Source organism: Toxoplasma gondii, chromosome X (assembly GCF_000006565.2).
Source record: "Toxoplasma gondii ME49 chromosome X, whole genome shotgun sequence".
Lineage (NCBI taxonomy): Eukaryota > Apicomplexa > Conoidasida > Eucoccidiorida > Sarcocystidae > Toxoplasma > Toxoplasma gondii.
This window is the reverse complement of record NC_031478.1, coordinates 558372-579087: the sequence shown is the minus strand read 5'-3', so window position 1 is coordinate 579087 and position 20716 is coordinate 558372. Positions and strand designations below refer to the sequence as shown.

Below are 20716 nucleotides of genomic sequence, written 5' to 3'. Positions count from 1 at the left end.
GGTTGAGCGCTGGAGAATCGAACGTGAATTAGGGGCGTGCAAATAAAACACGTGGGACCTACACAGTAGGACGAATGAGGAGCGGCAGTCTCCAGCGCGACAATAGGCATCTGTGGTAGGATATATATTGTTGAGGGCAGTAGCCGGACAAAAACCGGCACACAGGTGAATAGTAGTACGCCCAGTCGAGATTAGGGGGCGGGGCGATGACGCCAAGACGCTAATGTGGAGAAATGAGCAATGCGCTGTCTGGCAGAACAAATGCAGCACCGAATGAAGACAGCCAGGAAATCAGAGGATTGGTCACTGTTGCGAATTAGAGCAGAAAAACAGTAAGGATAGAGACGAGGGTCTTCTCATTCGCAGGTGATGCAGAGTCTGTCCGTTGGCTCTCGTGATGGCAGGAGTCTCTCAGAAGTCACGACAGTAGTTGTCCCGTGTTGGCATTCAAACTCGAGACTCGCCGCGAGGGCTCCACTACCGCTTTGCAAAACGTCCCCTTGATTCGAAGCTTCCTATCAGTGTCGGTCCCAGGAGTGAAAAAAAGATGGTCTGACACACCTTTTTTTGATTCGTTGTTCCTGTCAGCCTGTGAAGTAGCGCTAACACGTCTACCTCTAGTGTGACACTAGGCTGGTTCTCAACTATTGCCAATATTTCGTCCCGCGCAGAGGGAGCTGAAGTATCTCCGGCAACTACCGCTGTTGCTAGATGCACCATGTGCCTTTCAAAAAGAGGGTCACTAAGCCATCCAAGTCATCTGCACAAAGGATGCATGCGAGAGAAATGGTAAAACCAGCCAAAGCTTCCATGAGGTGTGCGCAGTTTATGAAAAAGGCGAAGGTTAACGTGCTGGAAAGGCGCTGGTTGTACCGGACAAGAGCAACCATCTTCCTGGAATTCACGAATTATTCCTGGCATATTTGTGGAACTGTACGGCGTCTAGCTACTTTGTCCGCTAAAAACACGTGGAACCATATGGCCCTGGCAGAAGGAAAACGAGGTCCAGCCACGGTGGCAAACCATCGAATACTTTGGTTAGTTGTGGTCATACGTCGGCTGGAATGCACCCCCAAAATCCCTGTGGGAGTGACGTGAGGTACAAAAGGGTTCTAGATAAATTTGATTAGCAAACTGGTCTTCAATTTCTCCTTTGAGACACACCACAACCGAAGTGTGCAAAGACATCTGTACAGTTTGGGGCCTTTCTCACCACTGGTAGCGCTCGGGCCGACAAGCACTAGAAAACAGAGGAGACGACTGGCGAGGGGAGGCGAGAAAACAAGAGGCAACTGGAAGGAATACAAAAAAATGAATTATCAACGCAGACGCACGTAAAAAGCATGAGAGGCACCGACGCCAAGTCCAGGAACCGAAGCCAGTGAAAAGCACGTGCAGGACTTCCTCCACCGACAGCGGTAGTAATACAAAAAGGTGTCGAAAGATTGCTTGCAATGACAGGGCAGCAGCCACGCTGCACTGTGTCGAGCCATCGTAATGCACGCAAAACCAAGTCATCTCAGAGAGTGTGTCGCATATTGCCGCACCGAAATACATGAACTAAATGCAGCTACGTGCATGCACGACGATATATGAGAAAGTCTGTAAATCTGCGCATCGGCGGCAGTACAATTTTCGGCGATCATCTCTGTCCAATGTGTTTCCACCGCGTCCCTTGAGAAGTAACATTGCAGCGAGTGCATATCCACATCCGCATGCGATAATCGATTCCAAAACTCAAACTCGCCTTTCTCTCTGTCTTGCCTGAATAAGACTCAGATTTCCGCTCCCCATTCTTCAGCACAATTGAATTGTCGTCCCAGAGCCTCCGCGACCTATCACCGTTCAACTGCCTCTGTCGCCTACACAGCAGCAGCCACTACAGACCTCTATCGGCACGTAAAACAAATTCAAAACTCTTTGTAAACTTTCGCTTCCCTGTCGTTCCGCATCCGCTAACTCTATATCCTTCCAACATCTTCCCGGTCACATCCACACGCAGCACCCCAACCACGAGCACCACCGCTTCATCTACCCCGTAAAACGTCTGCCGGTGCTTTTCACCTGTCTCCGCGTCTGAACGACACAATTCACCGAATGCATGAAACTCCGCGACGACTGTCCACTTGACCAAACCCAGGAGGCTTGAACGGCAAAAAACTCGGCCTCCCTCTTTCCCCCTGGCATCATCCTTCACCTTGGTTTTACGGTCCCGAATCCTCAGTCCCCCGCATTTCCTCCGGGGCGTTTGAGCCGCTTCAGAGGCTCCAACTCCCACAAACTGACATTTTCAAGCCCCGCGTCTGCGTCGCTGTGTTTTTGGCCACTGCCTCTCTCTGTCGCGCCTCTATCGATCCCGGCACCCGTGCCTCTGCTCGAGCTTCCTGCAGTGCATGCACCGACCCCGGTGCGGCTGCGGTCTTCCCACTCGACCACCACATTTTCCCAGAAGTCTGGATGGAGGAGATTCACTCTCCTAATTGTGCCAGTGTATCGCGTCGTCGTGGAAACGAAAGACGGCCTCTCCCCCGAGCCTGCGTTGCCTTTTTCGCCGAGGCCCGCCCCTCCTCCACCCGCGTTCGATCCCCCCGCACTGGACCCTGTGCTGTTCGGCGAGCCTGCAGAGCCGGCACCTCCCCCTGCGCCAGCGCCCCCGTCTCTGCCTGCGGCTCCAGAGGCACCAGCCCCGTCCTTCTCCTTGCCACAGGCGGGGGCCGCTTCAACCGGCGCCGGGACGGTGGTGTGGAACACCATTCGGAACCTCATCCCGGGGTTCCAGTTGAGGTTCAGAGCGTGGAATACCTTCTCTCGGCGGACCACGAACTCCACATCATCGGCCCGCATCGGGACACACAAAACGACCTCGCGTTCACCCTGAGGCCCCGACACATGGGGGGACTGAAAAAACGCCCCCTCGCTTCCCTGCAGCGAGTCGTCGCCCGATCCCCCCTGGCCCTTACGGCCTCCAGAGGAGCCTCCGCGCCGCTCGCCACTCGCGCCGCTTCGCGACCCCGAGCGAGACGACAGAGAGCGATTCTGGTAGGAGAGAAGACGTGACGACGTCCGCGTGTGAGGCTTCTCCTCATTCGCCGCGGCGGCGGCCGCCACAATCGACTTGACCCGATCCGTGATATTGTCTGCCGTCGTCTCGTGCGACCTGCGAACATAACAAAATGATGGGTTCGAATGAGTGGCAAAACAACGGGGGCAACGTACTGCAGTGTGTGTAAATACCACAGTGATGTTCCGACGAGGCTGCAGCTTGCGACGAAGCAGAGGCCACGAAACTGGCGAGGCAGACCCGCTGGCAAGCGGCAAGCAACAAGAAAATCAAACCAGATCCAGTCCCCAAGAACTCGATCCCCGCGGTAACCGCATTCGTGACTATATAGTCACACCCCCGTCCCTTTTGCTCCGTGGACGGCTTCACGTGACAGACCAAAGACATGCGCAGAGGCACCCGAACCGCGAACGAAACTTCCGTCGCAGGTTCGGTCTCGCCTCACGTTTTGTACTACACACATTACATGGAGTTTGACTCCTAGAGAAGGGGCGTTTCTTCATTTACCTCCTGAGCACTCTGCAGACCATTCGATAGTACGGCGCAGTTTCGACAGGCACCTTTGTCTCAGTCTCGCCTCCGTCGCCCTCGTCTCGGTTCTTGCCCGCCAAGTACTGCAGAAGGAGGTGTTTCCCACGCGCAGCCTCCTGGGCAGCCACCGCGAGAGGGTCCGCTGCACAGAGAAGCTCGAACTCGGATTTCCCGACGACGCCCGCGGGCAGAGTTTTCTCCGACAGAAATGGGTCGGACGGCGTGGCACTGCCGTCCATCTCGCCCCTTTCTCCCGCCGCGGAGTTGTGCTCCACGCCCGGCGACCGCACTACAGAGGAGGCGGGCCCTGGGGTCGATGCAGCAAGGGTATTGCCTGGCACTGCGAGGCAGTCGCCTTCAGCGTTGCCGTCGGCACTGGAGGGTCGCGAAGAGAGCAGAAGGTCTGCGGTCGAGGGCGCAGAAGCGCCCGCGAAACTCGGCACTCCCGGGGTCGAAGCCGGTGTCGTCCCCGCCCCAGTCGGGCCCCAAGCCTCCCGCTTCGCCCCGCCTGGCTGCGACGGCCCATGGCGGGCCTTCTGCCGGAAGGCGTCGCCCACAAGAAGCCCTAGAGCATACGGATCGTCGACGATTGAAAAAGAATAAAGTTTTTCCGGCAACAGACTCGACGCCTCCGCCTCGCTTCCTGGCAAGCCCGAGAGGAGCGAAGAGAGTGACGCCGGGGACGGGGCCCGCGGCAAAGGAGAAATAATTCCAGGGTGGTACGAAATTGACTCGACAATGAGCTCCTCCACGCGGCCTAACTCGAACGGAATCGACAGCGGCAAAGACGTGCTGTCCAGCCAGCTCTTCCCCCCCGTCGTTTCCACGTACTCCTGAAAAAGAGAAGAAACAAAAAACAACCGCGACCGTGTACAGGTGAGGTGGACAGCAGCGTGCAAAAGTCCAGATGAAGAGCGGAAGAAGTCGCGAAAAAAAAGCGTCACTACGGAGCTCGGCCTCTTCAGCCTTCTCGCCGGCAGGTCGAAACGCGAGGCCAAACGGAGACTGATGAGGAGACAGACGAACCCTCGACGCAAAAGACAGAGACATGCGACCGCAAGAAGAGAAGAATGCGAAGAAGCGGGAACCTCGGATTTTCCTGTGATCTGCAGAACTCTGTCTGTGTTGGCATCCACAGAAAAAAAGGTTCCGACCAGAAGAGAACAGAGACGTCCAAGAGTAGCGAGACAAGAGATTCGCCCGACAGCAATTCAGGCAGGCACGCAATGCCTTACCTGTTGCATCGATTTCATCATTTGCTCATGGCCCTTTCGGAAGTAGAAGAGACGACTCCCAACCTCCGGTAACTGCGCCTTTTGCTCGTCGTGGGCCAGCAGGGAGAGAAACGTATTCCTGAAAAGAAAATAGACACAGCGAGAGACCTATGTGGTCGCGAATGCCTGGCAACGAATGTCTTCGAGTGTACGCCATGCAGAGAAACAGAAACGCAAAGGCGAGAGCGCAGCAGGGACTCGAGAAACAAATCGTCTTTAGAACGCCACAACAAAGCAAACCGAGATCCGAGTGCCCGCTACACTCCGAATCCCAAGCCACGTTGTTTTGATCCCTCTTTTTCATTACCTAGTAATTATGCAGTTTCACTGAATAATTCACCATCAACTGAACAGAGTTATGAAATTGATTTAGACATTATCCTCGATGTAAACATGTTCCAGAATTCATGTCCTTTGGCCTCACCTTAGAATACAGAACGAAAGTACACATGTGTTTCGCCTTTCTTACAGATATGGAATTTGTTCAGTAAACCTAACACCATCCCTCTATCTCCACACCTCCCACCGCCACTTCAGCGACACAACGCTTGTTAGCCTATGTGTAAATACACCCCAGCAGCTTGATGCTCGAGCTCCTCTTCTCTTGTTCTTGTTATTCCTCGCTCCGAGTGAAGGGACCTCATTCCCTCCTTCTATGAGCCCTCGCGAGATGTGCCTTTCCTCTCGCATGTTGTCCTCGAAATCAAAGCGACAACCTGCTCACCGGTCGACGGCTGTTCTCGCGTCGACGGCTTTCTGCTTGTCGACGCCGTGAGCCTTCCAGAGATTTAGGTAGCAGCCCCAGATGGCAAGGACATCGTGCCGGTTTCGAACTTCCGTCCACGAAAGGACGGGGTCTTCTTCGCCCTCGAAGGTGGCGGCGCCTTGGAGCGTCACGCCTTCAAAGAGCTCGCGATCGAGGAGGCCCTTGTGTGGGGTGCGGCCCTCAAGGTCTCGGGCCCGCTTCATCTCGTCTAGTTCGCGGATGCGCAGTTCCCGGAGGAAGTTGAAGACGCGGTCGCAATCCCAGCCAATCGTCTCAATGAGGTCACGGACGCGGCGCAGGGGCGAGTTCGGAGACAGCACAGAGTGGGTCTCCGGGACGGAGACAGGCGCCGCGCATTCGGGATCCACCGCGGTCGAGACCAGCGGTGAGGGAGGCAGGGTTGGAGCGTTCTTGCTGCTGGTCGACGAAGGCGAGACACGCCCGCCGGAGGCGTCTCCAGCCTTCTCGCTCTCCATCTCTCTTTCACTTTGATGCCTCTCTCTCTCTCTGTCGCCGTCCTCGTCTCCGTCCCGGGACTGCCAATCGAGGCTCGGCTTCTCCCTGTCTTCTTCTGCGTCCTCACCCTTGGCTGACTGCGGCCCGAAGCTCCCTTTGTCGGCCTTGCCCTCCCCAGTTTCTTCTCCATCCCCCTCCCCAGCTGTCGCATCGTCCTCGGAAAGGATGCGCCTTCGGCACCCGGTGGGCGATGCCAAGGTCGAGTCTTCGTCGCTTCTTCGCTCGCGGTCGTTCTTGTCTCCTCGCTCTCGTCCGATGTCCTCGCGGTTCTCAGAGTCTCCAGCAAGAGCAGTTGAAGAAACGTCAACCGACGGCAGAGGCAGAGCAAGCTGCGCGAGCAGCGAGGCCCCTCCGAGCGCGGTGAGTTCGCGCCGCCACTGCTCGTGCTGCTGCAGGTGCCACGCGGCCGTGTGAACATTCGACTGCATGTGGATACGATCTTCCACGTACAGAAGAAGCTGTACAAAGACCCCCTGTAGACAAACGCATGCAGCGAAAAGTCGATCAGAACAGAGTGATTCGGGCCTCGGCGAAATCAAGATATCCTCCATACCTACAACGAGGGGCGACAAGGGGGCAACGGAGAGAATGTAGTCCTTCTCTCAAAGAAGACACACACAACCAAAGGCGAACGAGTACCACGAACACATACAGGTCTCTTGAATATTCATGTCGTGCTTCACAAAACTCTACTCAATTCGATGGAAGGAAACGTTGACAGGCATTCAGAAGTCGCTCACTTGTTTCAGAAACGAAGGGCAAAGCTACATCTTGACGTGCATACAGATGTATATAAGCATTTTCATACAGAAATACATACATACATATCTATCTTTATGAAGAGAGATTAGGATTTAACTGCCAAACAAACACCGGCTCGCTTGAGAATTCCCAGCGCACTTACTAGGCAGATGCGTCTCTCCATCCACTGCGCTTCCTTTTCTTCTTCGCGTCTCTCTTCTCTCTCTCTTTCTTCGGCTTCTGGGTCCTGAATCTGGCACGCGCGACCCGCGGGGTCTCCATCTGTTGCGTCGTCGGCGGTGGGAAGCCTCGACGGTTTCTCCTCCTTCATTGTTTTCGTCCTCTCCTCCGCTTTCGCGTCGGGCTTCATCTTGTTCGTTCCATCCTCCCGCTTCTCGCCGCCTTGCCGGGCGCCGTCCATGACGTTGGCGTGCGCCGCGAGAGTCGAGAGACACTTGTGGAGCATGTCTTGAGGCCACACGCGGCTCTGCAGCTGGCGAAGAAGCTCGCGCTCCTTCTGCGTCGCCGCGTCCTCCTCCTCCTTGCTGCTTCTCTCCGGCTTCTCCTCCTTCTCCTTTTCGCCCTCGTCTTCGCTGCCTGCTCCCCCGCCGCGTCTGCTCTCGCCACGGCCGCGTGAGGCAGACAAACTCGGCGACGCCTTGTCTCTCGTCTGGTCGAGGAGACGCAGGATGTGCTGCTGCTTCTGAAACATGCTCGCGAATCCCCAGGAAGAGGAGAACAGCGGGAGAAGCAAGGCCTCCTCAATCTGAAGAAGCAAGCGACACCCATGCCAGATGGCTGCCGCGAATGGCGACGGCGGCACGAACGTCGGGACCGGCGTCGGCAGGGGCGTGGCTGCTGCCAGCTGCTGGAACTGCAGAGAGGAAAAGGTGACAAGCAATACGAAAGTCAAAGTTGGACGTTCCCAGTGCATGCAAAGGTCTGCAGGAGACGCGACCTTCGCGCGACACAGACACGTGAATGCATAGTCCACATGCGGTTTTCCACCCAGAACGCCCAACCAAAAAGTTCCCTGGGTAGCCAATCCAGTGCTCTGCCTTGGGCATTGAAACTCACCCACAGTTCAACGTGCACTCACTGTCTTCCCACCTGAACAGACATGCCACTCGTGTCGCATGCAGCGATTTCTGTCCTGCCACACAAGCTATGTTTGTCCTCCTCGTTTCCAATCCACGTCTGCTTCTCGCCACTCCAGCCTGGCGTTGCTCCTCTGCTAGTCGTTTTTCCTCTGCATGTCTTCACTTGCTGCCCCGCTCCGCCCCGTCATCGTCTCTCGTCTGTGTGTGCCCCCTTCTTCTCTCCCTCGAGTTTCCCTCTCCTTTTCAGTCCCTCGGATCCCCCTCGGCTTCTCGCCGTTCTTCTCACCTGCTGGTCGACGCGGCGGAGTTTCTCCTTCAGCGCGCGTTCGCGCACCAAGAAAGGCGACAGGGCATGTTGAAGTTGTTGGAGGGGCTTCCCCGGTGGAACGACAAAAAGGCTACAGGCCTTGAGAGTTTCGTCGAGATAGTGGAGGTACGTGGAGATGGACTCAAAGCCGACAGCGCGTCGAACAAAGTCGTTCCAGTGCTTCCTCGTCTCCTCTGGGCGAAGAAACTTGGTCTTCTCACCGTTGACGCTGCCGTCCTTCAGCGCAGCACTGGGGCGCAGAAGCGAACCTCCGAAACCGCACCTCTTTCCCTCCGACAGGCTCGCTCGCTTCCGCTTTCTGTCGTCGCTGCGGCAGCCATTCGTCGCGGGGGAAAACGAAGATAGGGAATCCTGGAGTTCCTGCTGTCTCTGCTCCTCCTTCATCTGGGCGATGCGCCGACTCGAGCGGCGCCCCACCTCGGCCACACGGTCGCCCGCCAGGGGTCCACCCTGCCCGCATGCAGCGGGGTTCGAGGCTTCCTCCAGGCCCGCGGGCGGGGACCCGCTGGAGAGAGCGCCTGAGTCTGCGGCGCCGCTTCTGACCGGCAGCGAGGTAGGAGTTCCGGGAGGGAGGCCTAGCGCAGAAGCGCCTTCTTCTTCCTTCTCATCCTTTCTTCGCTCCTCTGTCTCCACCGCGGCAGCGGTCACGTGATCGAGAAAGCCGTTGATCGCGTCGACGGGGTCTATCCGTGACTGAGAAAAAGCCTCAACGAAAACGCGCGGCACCCCGCGGGCCGTAGGTACCAAGAAATACCGATTCAAAAACCTGTCTTCGCCGAGAATTTCCCCGCGAATCGGAAACTTCTGCGCAAGAAGCTCCATCTCCCAATTACTCACGCGCCCCATCGGCTTCTTGCCTCGCCCGACTCCTCGACCCCCGGGGTTGAGCGCGTTCTCGCCCCCAGGCCCCGACGCCCCACACACGCCCTCGGCTCCGGCGCGCCCCATCTCGTCCTCTGCCTCAAATCCCTCGGCGCTGCTGCTCGCCGCCTTGCTCGCGCCCTCCGACATCGACACGCAGTCTTCTTCCTCGGTGCCTTTCACACCCACTCCACAGCCCGCAGAAGCCCCGCCTCGCTTCTTCTTCCCTCCTGGACCCAGAGTAGAGTCCCCATCGGCGCCATTCCCCCTGCCGCTCCTCTTCTCCTCGCCGTCGCCGGCTCGGCGCCCGCGCCCCGCACCCGACAGCGCTGCAGGCTCTGAAGGCGACGAGGCACCTTCTGTCCCGCTTGCAGCGGGCCCCGCAGCGTCCCCAGAAAGCGGCGATTGGCAGGGGACGCAGGTCTCCCCGGTATCCGACGCAGAGACAGGAAGGCTCGAGTCCTCGGGCCGCTCCGAGCCATCCACGGCGGCGCTGTCCTCCGTGTTTGTCGACGGAGGAGGCACAGGAGCCTCAGACGGCGCCAAGCCCGAGTCCCCGTCGGCGCCTTCCGCCTGCCGAAAAACGAAATGGAGAGGCGGCAATCACGAAAATTCAATAGGGCCCAAATGGTGGAGCATTTGTTAAAAAGCGAGGTCATGCTTCCATGCGACAAATTGCGTTTTCAGCCCCTTTTCCGGCTTGCTTTCCCTCTGTGGCGCTTCTCTTCGTAGGCTAGCGCCCCCTTATCGTTCTATTCCCCCTTCCTCGCTCCCGTGATCCGTTCGTCTCCTTTGCTTCCTTCGAATGCATGTCAGGCTTACTAGCATCTTCCCCTCGATCGCCTTTGTGGATGAAAAGCTTCGATATTCAACCTCTCTGTCCTCGCATACGCTTTGCCTCCTATACGACTTGGCACCTGTGCCTCTATCACCCCCCCCCCCATCCCATTGTCCTTTCCCCATGGCTCCGTGCATGCTCTCTCGAGAGGCCTCCCGTGGTCGTCTCCTCTTACCAGATCCTCCGTACGAAGCTGGCGCGAAGAATATGGTGATTATAGCTAAACCACGTACTGCAGTCATCAGCTCACCTTCGCTCCTGAAGCCGAACCGGCGCCTGCCTGGCCCCTGCAGGCGCCTGCAGCCAACGAAGAACCTATAGGCCCTGTGCCCATGGAGGCCATGCGTAGCCTCAGTGTGTTGGCACGCGCGCGGAAGAGCGCCTCGACTTTCGCGTCCAAGAAGAACTTCCCCATCCAGCCATTTGCAATGCATGCAATCAGCCACTGAAGCAGCTGGAGCCTCCGTGTGACGTCTGTCGTGCTGTGTGATCTGAAACGACAACAAGAGACAAAAGCGAGTGGCGAATACGACACCCCTGCAGAACGCCCAACACACTCGTACTGCATGTATCCAAACATTTCCTCTCGTCACACATTCACGTAAATACTACAGTAGCTGTGTTTTGAAAAAACCCACACGCACATATAATTCCACGGTCTCTACGTTCAAGCTCCAAAACAGCCGGCCTATGTGAACTCAAATACATATACACATATATGAATATAAATTACTTACAAATATTCACATACACTGTGTGAGCATACTGCCGTGAATGTTCCTGGTCATGGGCCATGGAGCATTTGTGATTCGTCTGAGTTTATGTGCTTATGCATTTGTTTTTCTCTGCTGCTCACCGCATTTCGTGGAAGGCGATGGCCATGGCTTCTGCGCGCGACGGTAGGATGCCGCACTGCGCCGCTTTTTGGTCGTCTAAATGCCATTCCAGGCGCTCCACTTCTTCTTCCTCTGCTTCCTCTTCATCGTCTTCCTCGCCGCTGCGGCCTTTGCTGACCGTGTCGCCCTCTTCGTCTCCGAGCTCGACGTCGTTCGATGTGCGGCGCGTCTTCTTTCTTGAGCTACTCGCCTTCAACTCGTTGCCGTCGGCTGGAAGTGAGGTCTCGTCCGACTCTCCTTTCTGCGACGCGTCCTTTTCGCCTCTCTCTTCTTCGTATTGGTCTTCGTCCGCCGTGCGCTTCCTCTTTGTCTCTCGACTCCGGCTTGTCTTCTTCCCTTCCTCTTGGAAAGACTCGACGTCGTCGTCTCCTCGGTCCTCCACGTTCTGCTCCGCGTCCTCGTCCAAGAGGACGCCGTTCTCCTTCTCGTCTCCTTGCTCCTCCATTTCCGCTTCTTGTTCGTCCGTTGCTTTGCTCGCTGTCGCCGTTTCACCACTGTCTTCCTCTCTCGTTCCCCTTCCTGGGTCTGGACTGTCCTCTCCGTCTCCTTTCGTCTCTTCTGTCACAGGGCGGCACTCGGCAGACATCTGCCCATCCCCTTCGTCGCCCGCGTCTTCCTTTTCCTCTCTGTCTCCTCTCCCGCTCTCGCAGGCGCGTTCCTCAGGACCTCCCGCAGATGCGCACTCACCGTCGTGTTCTCTTTCATCCTTTTGAGAAGCATCTTGTTTGCCACGCTCGCCTTCCGCCTTCGACGCTTGTGGGTTAACTGGGGATGGTGTGCAACCTTGGAACGCTCCAGACGAAGAAAGAGAAGAGACAGCCGCCTCGTGCTTTCCACGGGACTCCTCACCGACCTCACTCTGGCCCGTCTCTTCCGCTGAAGGCCCAGAATCGGCCTTGCCCTCACACGCCTTCTGGCTCTCCTTACTCTCCGGCGGGCCTGCCTCCTCCCCGTCCTTCTCCTCTTCCTTCGTCGTCGTCAGAGACTCGTCTTCGTCTTCGCCTTCCTTCATCGTGCACTCCAGCGAGTTGTCCTCTCTGAGCGCTGCCTCCCCCAATGGTTTCTCCGGCTCGCGAGCCTCGTCCTCGGATCGGGTCGACCGCCGCCGCGGCTTCTTCACCGCCACTCGCCGCGGGGAGTACAAACAGTCGAAGAGCATCCGCTGCAGGACGAGGGGCCACGTGAGGAAGTCAATCATCCGCAGATCCAGAGGCGCTGAGCTGAGCATGTGGAGCACTTTGGGTTCTACTTCGGCCTCGTTATTCGTTTCGTCGCTGCCAGCAGCCCCAGGGGTTGTCTGGCGCGGTCGCCGCGCTCGACCGTCTCTCCCCGTCTCCCTGCCTTGGCCTTCTTCCTCTGTCGTTGCATCATCCGTTTCTGCCTCTGGCGCCTCGCCTTCGGCGCCCGCCTCCTTTCGCCGTCCGGCTTTCCTCGCTTTCTCTCCGCTCTCGCGCTCACCGTCTTGCTCCTCCACGCCTTTACGCTTCTCGTCGCGTTCCTCTTCTTCCTCGTCTGCAGGGCGCGGCACCAAACGCCGTAGCCTCGATCCGAGCGCCGCGTGTCTCCAAAACTGTTTCATAGCGACCCCGACGGCGGCCTTCGAAGCGCGGCCCCCGCCAGCTTTGCCTTCTGAATTCATGAACCCAGGCCCCCCAGGATGCACCCAAAGAGACGCCACAGAACTCCGCGAAGATCCGACTCCCTCTTCTTCTCCCTGTGCCCTCGTGGCTCTCGAACCGCCTTCTTCACCGAAGAGCGCCGACCCCGAGTCCTTGGACTTGTCTCCCGTCGACGGGTCCCCAAGGTCCCAGGCCTCGTCCGCCCGCGCCGAACCCAGCCAGGTGGCCGCGACGGGCGTCTCCGCGCCGCCGACAGTCCCGGGGACTCCGGAGACCCCGGGTCCTCCGCCAGGGGTCACTATACCGGCGGAGGCAGCACCGGCCCCCGTGAGCAGCGACGGCAGGGGCGAGCGCGCGTCTGGATTGACGGCGTCGCCTGAGGAGGCCGTCTTGTTGTGCCGCGCCAGGGCGTCGCTGATGTGGAGAAACGCCAGCTGAAGAAGCCGGACAAAGAGGGCGTCGGAGACAAACACGGGGAAAGAAGAAGCGTGCAGACGCGTGGAACCTGAGAGCAAAGGAGGGCCGCAAAACGGCGACCGAGACCGCGGCGCATGAGTCCCTGAGGATGGAAGCAGCGCAGCGGGTTCAACTGACCCCGCCGACCAACTCGCTGGGCCCTCGTCCGGGGGACGCGAGAGACACTTGGCTGCTGCTGCAGCCGCGCCGTCACCCTGAGAAACGGCAGGCAGGTCGCTTTCTCCCCCCTCCTGCGTGTCGTCTCTCCTCTCGCCTTCTCTCTGCGACTCGTCTTCCGGACCCTTCGCGAAATCTCGTTCGGTTGCGGCGCTGTCTCCAAGGTCGGCGCTTCCTTCCTCTCGCTTCGCCTCGGGTCGCACGTTCTGTTCTCCCTCTCCTGCCTTCTCAGCCAGAGCCAGCTGACCAGGGTGTCCCGCTGCGCTTCTGCTCTCTTCGGCCTTCGCAGCATTTGCAAGTGCGACAGCCGCGGCGTCTCTGAGCGCCGCGCCTGTGCGGATCGCGCCCGGCTGTCGAAGCCCGGACGCAGCGTCTTCGCGCTTCGCAGCAAGCGGAAAGAGAAACTGGAAAGGCTCTGGGGACGGGGCCAGACAAGTCGAGGCGGCAATGAAGGGGAGTGGGTTCTGCGGAATGGCCGGATTTCTCTTCTTCCTCCCATTCTTCACGGCCCCCAGGCCACTTGTCCCCTTAGCCTGTGCAGGCCATGCCGCGCGCGTCGAGAAGTCCTGGGAGACGGTCGATGAAGCTGCTACGAGGAGCGCCGCCTCAAGCGTATCCACAGGGTAACTCGGCAACTGCAGCACCTCGATAAATACTCGGCAGAAATCTTGCACTTCGAGAAGCTCTGGGAAGTCGTACGGCGTGAACGAAGTTCCCGGCAATGGCACGCGAGCGTACTGAAAACACAGAGAAGAAATTGAGTGTAAGCAGGCGTTCAAACTCCAGCGAAAAGGCGAGTCCTTCCTCGCTACCTCACACTGAGGTGAACGACTCTGGTTTAACGAGAAAACAACATTTCTGTAGACTGAATCGGGTCCACGATGTACCGCCAATCCAAGACATAACCGATGAAGGAAGCATAACCGAGTCCCAGAAAATCGACTCGACTTCGTAACATATAGAGTGCCTGAATGCTGCTGCATTCGACGTTAAAATAAAGCGAAGGAATCAAGGGCTGTGAAGAAGTAGAAGAGAAAATGTCGGTTTCTCCCTGGCACACAAGGGTGACGTGAAGACAGACACGGGAAGCCACACGTGTGAACGAGTTCCTCTCTCGCAAAACAGGAAAAAGAGAAAGCTCGGACAAGTCAGGTAATCAGACCCTAGAGGATGTTCACGCTCCGTACCCAGGTAAATACGCGTTTGGCGCTAGTTCATGCAACTGAGTGTTGAGTACATCACAGAAGACAAAGGCTTGTGAGAAATTCAGATCTCGTCGACAAGGATCAAGTGAGAGCTCGACTGGGAAGAACGAACCGAAAGCTCGTTTATGCAACAAAGAGAAAGTACGGCAAGGTCGATTTTCTGGAAACCAGCGGAGCCTTCAAGCTGTGTGTGACACATTTCGTTTCGCCCGAGGAGGCTTGGATTCTTGTTATCTCTACAGTTTGAGAGATTTTAAAACCTGTCCAGAATACAGTGCAGTTGGGGTATTCGGATTTCTCTGCGCCACAGATAATTGGGCACTTACGACTGGATCTTCAGCTTCGAGGTCGAGTTCATCCTTGACGTCAACGGGGTCTCCTTCGATTCCCCACTCCGGTAGAGTTGACAGTTCGTCTTCTTCTTCCTCTTCCGCCTTCCTTTGGGCGTCGTCGCCCTTGCCTCCCCACGGCCCGCCTTGGCTGGTTCCGCCTTCTTCTCGTTTAATTCTCTTTCGGCCGTCTTCGTCGTCAGATAAGCCGAGAGTATCTTCGAGGCAGCCGTCTCCAGTCTTGTTCGTGAGGGGCTCATCGTCTTCGCCGTCCACGGCGTCGCCCTCGCGTTTGAGGCGATCGCTCTTCTCAAATTCCATTCGGACTCGCGCATCTTCATCTCCCGCAAAGAAGTCGTCCCGGTCGTCGCCCAAGAAGCGGGGGAAGGCTGCGTCTCTGCCACCGCGCCCTCGACCGCGCCCGCGCCCCCCCTCGCCTCTCGCGCCCCGGCTACCCCGCGCGCCCCGGCGTCGCCCGCCTCGGGGGCCCATGAGGGGACCGAAGAATCCAGCCCCGTCCCCAAAAGCCGGCGAGTCGAAGGCTGGGCCCGGCTGGCCGCGGTCGCCCGGGCCTCCACGGGCGAAGGCGGTGGAGCCTGACAGCGGTGGACGCTCGGCTGCGCAGGAGGACGCGAATTCGTTGAGAGAAAGAAGCACGTCTTCGGACTGGTGCGATAGCAAGCCCCCCTCGTCCGTGCGGCCGCCGACAATCTCGGGCGTCGTCGTCTGTTGGAGAGGCGGAACTTCTTCCACCCGGTTGTCGTCATCGAGCTTCCCTACCCACCGGAAGACGCGGGCTCGCAATGTGTTCATGAAGGGAGACGAGAGAAGCCCCGTCGTCCCAGTCGCAGCCTCAAAGGCGGCCACCTGCGCCTCGAGGAAGGGGAAGACTTCAATCAGCGACTCCTCCGTGCAGCCTTCGACTGCAAGCGCCGCGCCCCAGGGGCTCTCGGGGGACCGGGAGCCGTCCGGAAGCACGCGGACGCCGGTTCCATCAGGATCAGACAGTGAGAGGAGGTGGCAGTTCTTGTTCTTCTTGATGGCCAGCGCCGATATGAACTTGGAAGACGTGAACAGCGACGAGGGGTCCAGGGGCAGCGACGACGAGGGAGAGCCAAGCCCCGGAGGAAGCACCAGGTTCCCAAAGTCGGTGCCGAGGATGCTCGAGGCAGCCGACGCATGCGCGTCCCCCGCGACTCGGTTCGACGGCGAAGACGCGGCCAGTCCGGACGCCAAATCCACTCCGGCGCGATCTTCGTCGTCGTCTCCCGCGATCGAAGAAGGTCGTGAAAGATCGTCCTTCAGTCTCTCCGTGTACGTAAGACCCTCTTCGCCTTCCCCGAGCCGGCTCTTCCCCGCAGACGCTGGTTGAGATCCTGCGCCCTTGCCCAGGGAGCAGTCTGCCTCGTCCTTCTCATCTTCTTCCTCTGCGTCGTCGCCTCCTTTCTCTTCGCTCGCCTCGTCGCGGCCGGGCTCGCCGCCCAGGCCCGAAGCCTCCGAGGCCCGAAGCCCCGTATCTCCAGACTCCCCTATGTCTCCTCCCGCGGACGCACAGCCGCTGGGGCCTTCGCCGTCCTTCCCCGCGCCCTTCTTGGCCAACGCCTTGAGGCGAGAGTCTGCAGTCAGGTGGTCCACCAGCTCCTGGTATGGGTATAGGTGATTGACGGAAAGCTGTTTAATCACTCGAGACGCAACCTCGAACTTGTACTTGAGAGACTGAAGAACCGGCGCATATCGCCCTGCCGGCTTCTCCAAGCGGTAGTACCGATTCAAAGAGGAAACTAGCCAAACATACGGCGTCTGACTAGCCGACTTTCCATAGTCAATCATCCTGAACACATACACACGCAGCAGACAAGAAGAGAGATGTAGACAGAGTGAGAGAGAGACACTGAGACAGAGGTTGCATAACAATGAAGATAGGGATAGACGGATCGCGACAGAGAGAGGGAGCCAGAGAGGGAAACGAAGAAACAGACAAAGAGGGAGGAATACAAAAGGGTGCAAATAGATTAAAAGAAAAGGAGACGGGGAGAGATGGAGGTAGAGTGGTGGACGTCCGCGGATACAACGGTGATGCTAGACAGACATAGACACAAGAGACGATCTCGGAGATGGACAGCGGGCAGTCACACTGGAACTCAGGAGAGAAAGGGGCAAAGAAAAGAAACAGCTCGCACAGAGACCAGGGCAAGCCACTACGGAGGACGCCAGACAGGGGGGACCACGCAAAACAATGCCGTTGAAAAGCAAGAGAGAAAGTGAATAACAGAAAGCACCTGTCTGAAGGCAGTGACCGGACACATGCCTCAAGTTCAGCTTTGAGGTGATCTCTGAGGAGCCCCAGCGTCTGCACAGGCCTGGCATGCAGTGAAAAAAAGAGATCAGCGAGGGCGCGACACACGCGCCTTACTCCTACGGTGGATCCTCCAAAAGACACTGAAATGTCGGACAGTCGCGGGGGAGACAACCGCAAAGCACTCAAAAAAACATGGGAAATATAGGGTGACCATGCGACAACAGACGAGGGTATGGCTGCATGTACGTACCATTCCGTCAAATCGACCCTGACAGGGAACGTGCGAAAGGGTCTTGGAATTTTCGGCGTGATGTACGGATGGTGGAGCATGCCCCCTCTCTTTCGCAAGACCTTTCTGCTCCCCAGGGACGGCGTCGCCGCACCGCTGGCTGTCTCTTTCTCGCCCTCGACCAGGAGCTTTTCTTCCTTCTTCTCGCCGTCCTCCCGCGGCTGGGACCTGACGGCTGAGTCGCCGTCTGCCCTCCACGCGTTGTCTCCGTCCCGGGCCTGTCTGTCCTCCTTGTCTCCGTCCCTAGGCAACGCAGAGCCCGCCCGCGGAGACACTTGCTGCGACGCAGGCTCGTCCTCCGGCGTCTGCAGGTGTTTGCGGCCCCGCGAGGAATTTTGGTGTCTCTTTCGCTGCTGGAGGTGCGGATACACCTGGCAGGCGGTCGGGTGCTTTCGAGCCTCCAGGGCCTCAGGTGGGTGAACGAGAGCCACGTGGACCAACTTCCCATAGAGCGCAACATCTGCCAGTTCATCTTGATCCTGCGAACGAAAAGGAACACGGGCGCGAGAGGTGAAGCAAAGAAGCTCGAGTCCTGGTTAGGGCATGAATCCGGAATAGTAGTGAAAAAAGGAACAAACGGAAGAGAGTGCATAAACTGAGGAAAAGGTCGGCGAGACGAGACGCCAAGGCGCACATGAACGACGAAGTGTGAAGGACACGAGGAGTGGAAGAAAAGAACACGACGCAAGGCTAAAAGAGACAAGCCGTAACGATGTGAAGAAACGGCTCCAGAAAAGTTTATCGAAACGCGCTTCTGTGGACACATAGAATCAGAAGCTGGAGCATCCTGGGTTTCTTCTCCGCTTTGCCCAAGGGTGTATACCCTATAATGGCACACCCCCTATTCCTCCCGTGTAATTTTGCCTCTCTTCTCGCTCTTGTTCGATTTTGATACATATCTCCCTTACCAACGTTTCAACCTGAAGCAAGCGTTCGCCTTTCTTGTTGTAGAGCAGAAAGTCCGTGACATAGCAGCAACAAGTTCCGTCGTCTTCCACCCACTGGTATTCGATGGGGACAGCCTCTTCGGGGTAATGTTCTTCTCCGTATTTGACCCAGGACGGCGTCGACGCATGCACCAGAGGGTGCTGCGGGCGATTGCTTCCGCCGCTGCCTCCCGCAGACGAGGAGACGCCTGCGCCCTGTAGCGGCGAGAAGAAAGGCGAGTGGCCCCCGATGCCAGTTGGCCCTGAGCTGGTCTCGCGGTCGAAAGCGTTTCTCTCCAGGAAGGAGGGACTTCCTCGTCCCGCTTTCTCTGCGGGGACAGAGTCGCCATATCTATCGACCCTGGAGCTGGAGGCCTGGCCCTCTCTGATCCTGGACCGGCCCGGCTCCGCGCGCCTTTCGGGCGCGAAAGGTACGGGGAAGGTGGGGACGAGGGGCGCCGCAGAGACAGGCGAGGAGACACGGGCGCCGCCAGGCGAACTGCTGCTCCGGGAACTCGCAGGCGAAGGAGGCGTCGAAGACAACGGCGGACCGGAAGAGACAGGACCCCCCGCGGAGAGACACATCCCGCGCGTGAGCGCCCCTGACCCAGGACGCGGAGACTCTGGATACAGGGCATCTACAACCTCCGACACCAGAGGAGGTGACAAGGAAGGCTGAGGTGATAGTGGAGGCTGCGGCGACGTGGTCTGTTGAGTCGGGGAACGAGGCGTGTCTGGGTCTTCGCCTTCCATGAAGGAGGCGGGAGAGTCCGGTCGCCGAGTTGCAGAAAATGCAGCATCCGCCTCGTCTCCACTCCTGTTTGCCTCCACCACATCGAGGCCCGCAGCCTGGCCTAACAGCGGAGGCGTCCCCGACGACGGGGGTGACGGCGAAATCCCTGCAGAAGGGGGAGAGATCTGTACATCCGGAACTCCGTGAGCAGTGTTGCAACCAGTGTTTGCTTCACCTCCCAGCATGTCTTCGGACTGATACGCAACGGCCTTCTCCACGCCCCCAGTCGCAGGAACGCCACACGGGCTGGACGGTGCGCCACCGTCTTCCTCCATGACAACTGAGAGCCGAGACCAGGCCACTACAGACACCTATGAAACAAAGTGGACAAGAGAAGCTTGTCGGCAGCTCGTTCGGATCCAGTGAAGAAGAAATGCTTCACACTACAAGCCGCGTTAGCACAGGACGTCGAGTGCGCCACGCAGACCAAAACAACAGAGACATTATAGCACCTGGGACACCGCCTAGGAATCCACTTTCGCGATGCAGACGACCCAATTCTTTATGGCTGATGAACATCACCACCCCATTGAACTAATGAAGACTGCTAACTTGTTGAATTTCTCCGCCCGCCTCGTCGCCGGCCACCGAAACCCAGCGAGAAAATTCTATCTCGTGATGAGCTCCTTTCCGCCCCCAGGCTGGCGCGACAGACGCCAGCCTTCATTGCCTCTAAGAAACGCGCCTTTCTTTTGAGTGCTCGGCGCCGATGTCACACGAACTGGAGGACAAAGAAAGACGACAGAGAAAAAAGACAAAGGAAAGACAACGGCAGACAATCCCAGAAAAGGACGCACAACGGCGAAGACAGCCCACACGGCATACACAAAAAAGAAACTGTTATTGAATGCACCGGAAGAACAGCCCGTAAAAAACGCTTTGCCAGGTCGCGCTGCCGCGAGGATATGGGGATGCCGGAAAGTCAACAACTCAGAGACGGGACGGACACTCACTGCATGCCGCCGTTAGAACGGTGTCCTGCAACTAGAGGAGCGAAATCTTTGGGAAGATGGTCAAACAGAAGCTCCTGAGAAGTTCAACAAACGCGGCAGGTACCACAACAACGACGCATCTTGTGAGACAAGGCACCGCCGCAGCTGGGGTGAGAAATGTGTCTTTAAGCAGTTGAGCACGGTTGGAGGCCCCTGTTAAGTGATAGGGAAGGGCAGAGCCGGTGTGACGGCGAAAAAACTGAAAAGGAAGAGGAAAAATAGGGAGGACGACGAGGGGTAGGGACAGGGAATGGCCGGGAGTTCGCAGAAAAGGCCCGGTGAGTTGCAGATAAGAGGAGGCGGAGAATTACGGAAAGTCAACAGAAAATTCGATAGTTGCGAGTGCGGCTGATTTCCTCTCAGTCGCCGGCGTGGAGTCGCGACGAGTGGCCGCCTCGACGGCGACTCTCGCTAGGAAAGGGTTTGCCTTGCAGAAAAGCGCGACAGACACGGAAGAAAAGCAAAGAGAAAGTGAAACGGTGAGAGAGGGCAAGAAAAGGAGGCTAATGTCTTTTGCACACGGCAAACCGGCCGTCGTCTCCAATTTCCCGTCGTGACAGACTGTGGAGAACGAACGAGAACGGCAGAGCGCTCCGACGCGCTTTTCCTGTTCGAGAGGCCAGGTGCACAGCATGAGGGGAAGTTGGAAGTCCGGAACCTTCTCTCTCCTCCACTGGCCGATGCGCACAGAGTCAAAGGAGAAGTGGAGCGGGGATTTT

General features: G+C 57.8%; 1 protein-coding gene across 1 annotated transcript; it reads right to left on the bottom strand.

Annotated features, from left to right (window-relative positions):
• Positions 1–1054: 1054 nt before the first annotated feature.
• On the bottom strand, positions 1055–20630 carry TGME49_228120 (hypothetical protein). The gene is made up of 11 exons (XM_002366393.2): positions 18195–20630; positions 17248–17765; positions 14696–16529; positions 10873–13901; positions 10267–10507; positions 8276–9751; positions 7053–7763; positions 5591–6621; positions 4828–4945; positions 3569–4425; positions 1055–3157 (listed from the first exon to the last, which is right to left on the bottom strand). Exons 1-11 carry the CDS (start codon positions 19278–19280, stop codon positions 2221–2223), a joined length of 11838 nt encoding a protein of 3945 aa, XP_002366434.1. The 5' UTR covers positions 19281–20630; the 3' UTR covers positions 1055–2220.
• Between the last annotated feature and the right edge of the window lie 86 nt (positions 20631–20716).

What these genes read in the sequence shown, in the direction of transcription:
- TGME49_228120 (XM_002366393.2), bottom strand. Translation starts at nt 19,280, where the DNA reads ATGGAGGAAGACGGTGGCGCACCGTCCAGCCCGTGTGGCGTTCCTGCG. An exon ending in TGCTTCAGGTTGAAACGTTG is followed by an intron (nt 17,766 to 18,194) that starts GTAAGGGAGATA and finishes TTTCGTTCGCAG; the next exon opens with GATCAAGATGAACTGGCAGA. An exon ending in TGATGAAATCGATGCAACAG is followed by an intron (nt 4,426 to 4,827) that starts GTAAGGCATTGC and finishes TCTCTTTTTCAG; the next exon opens with GAGTACGTGGAAACGACGGG.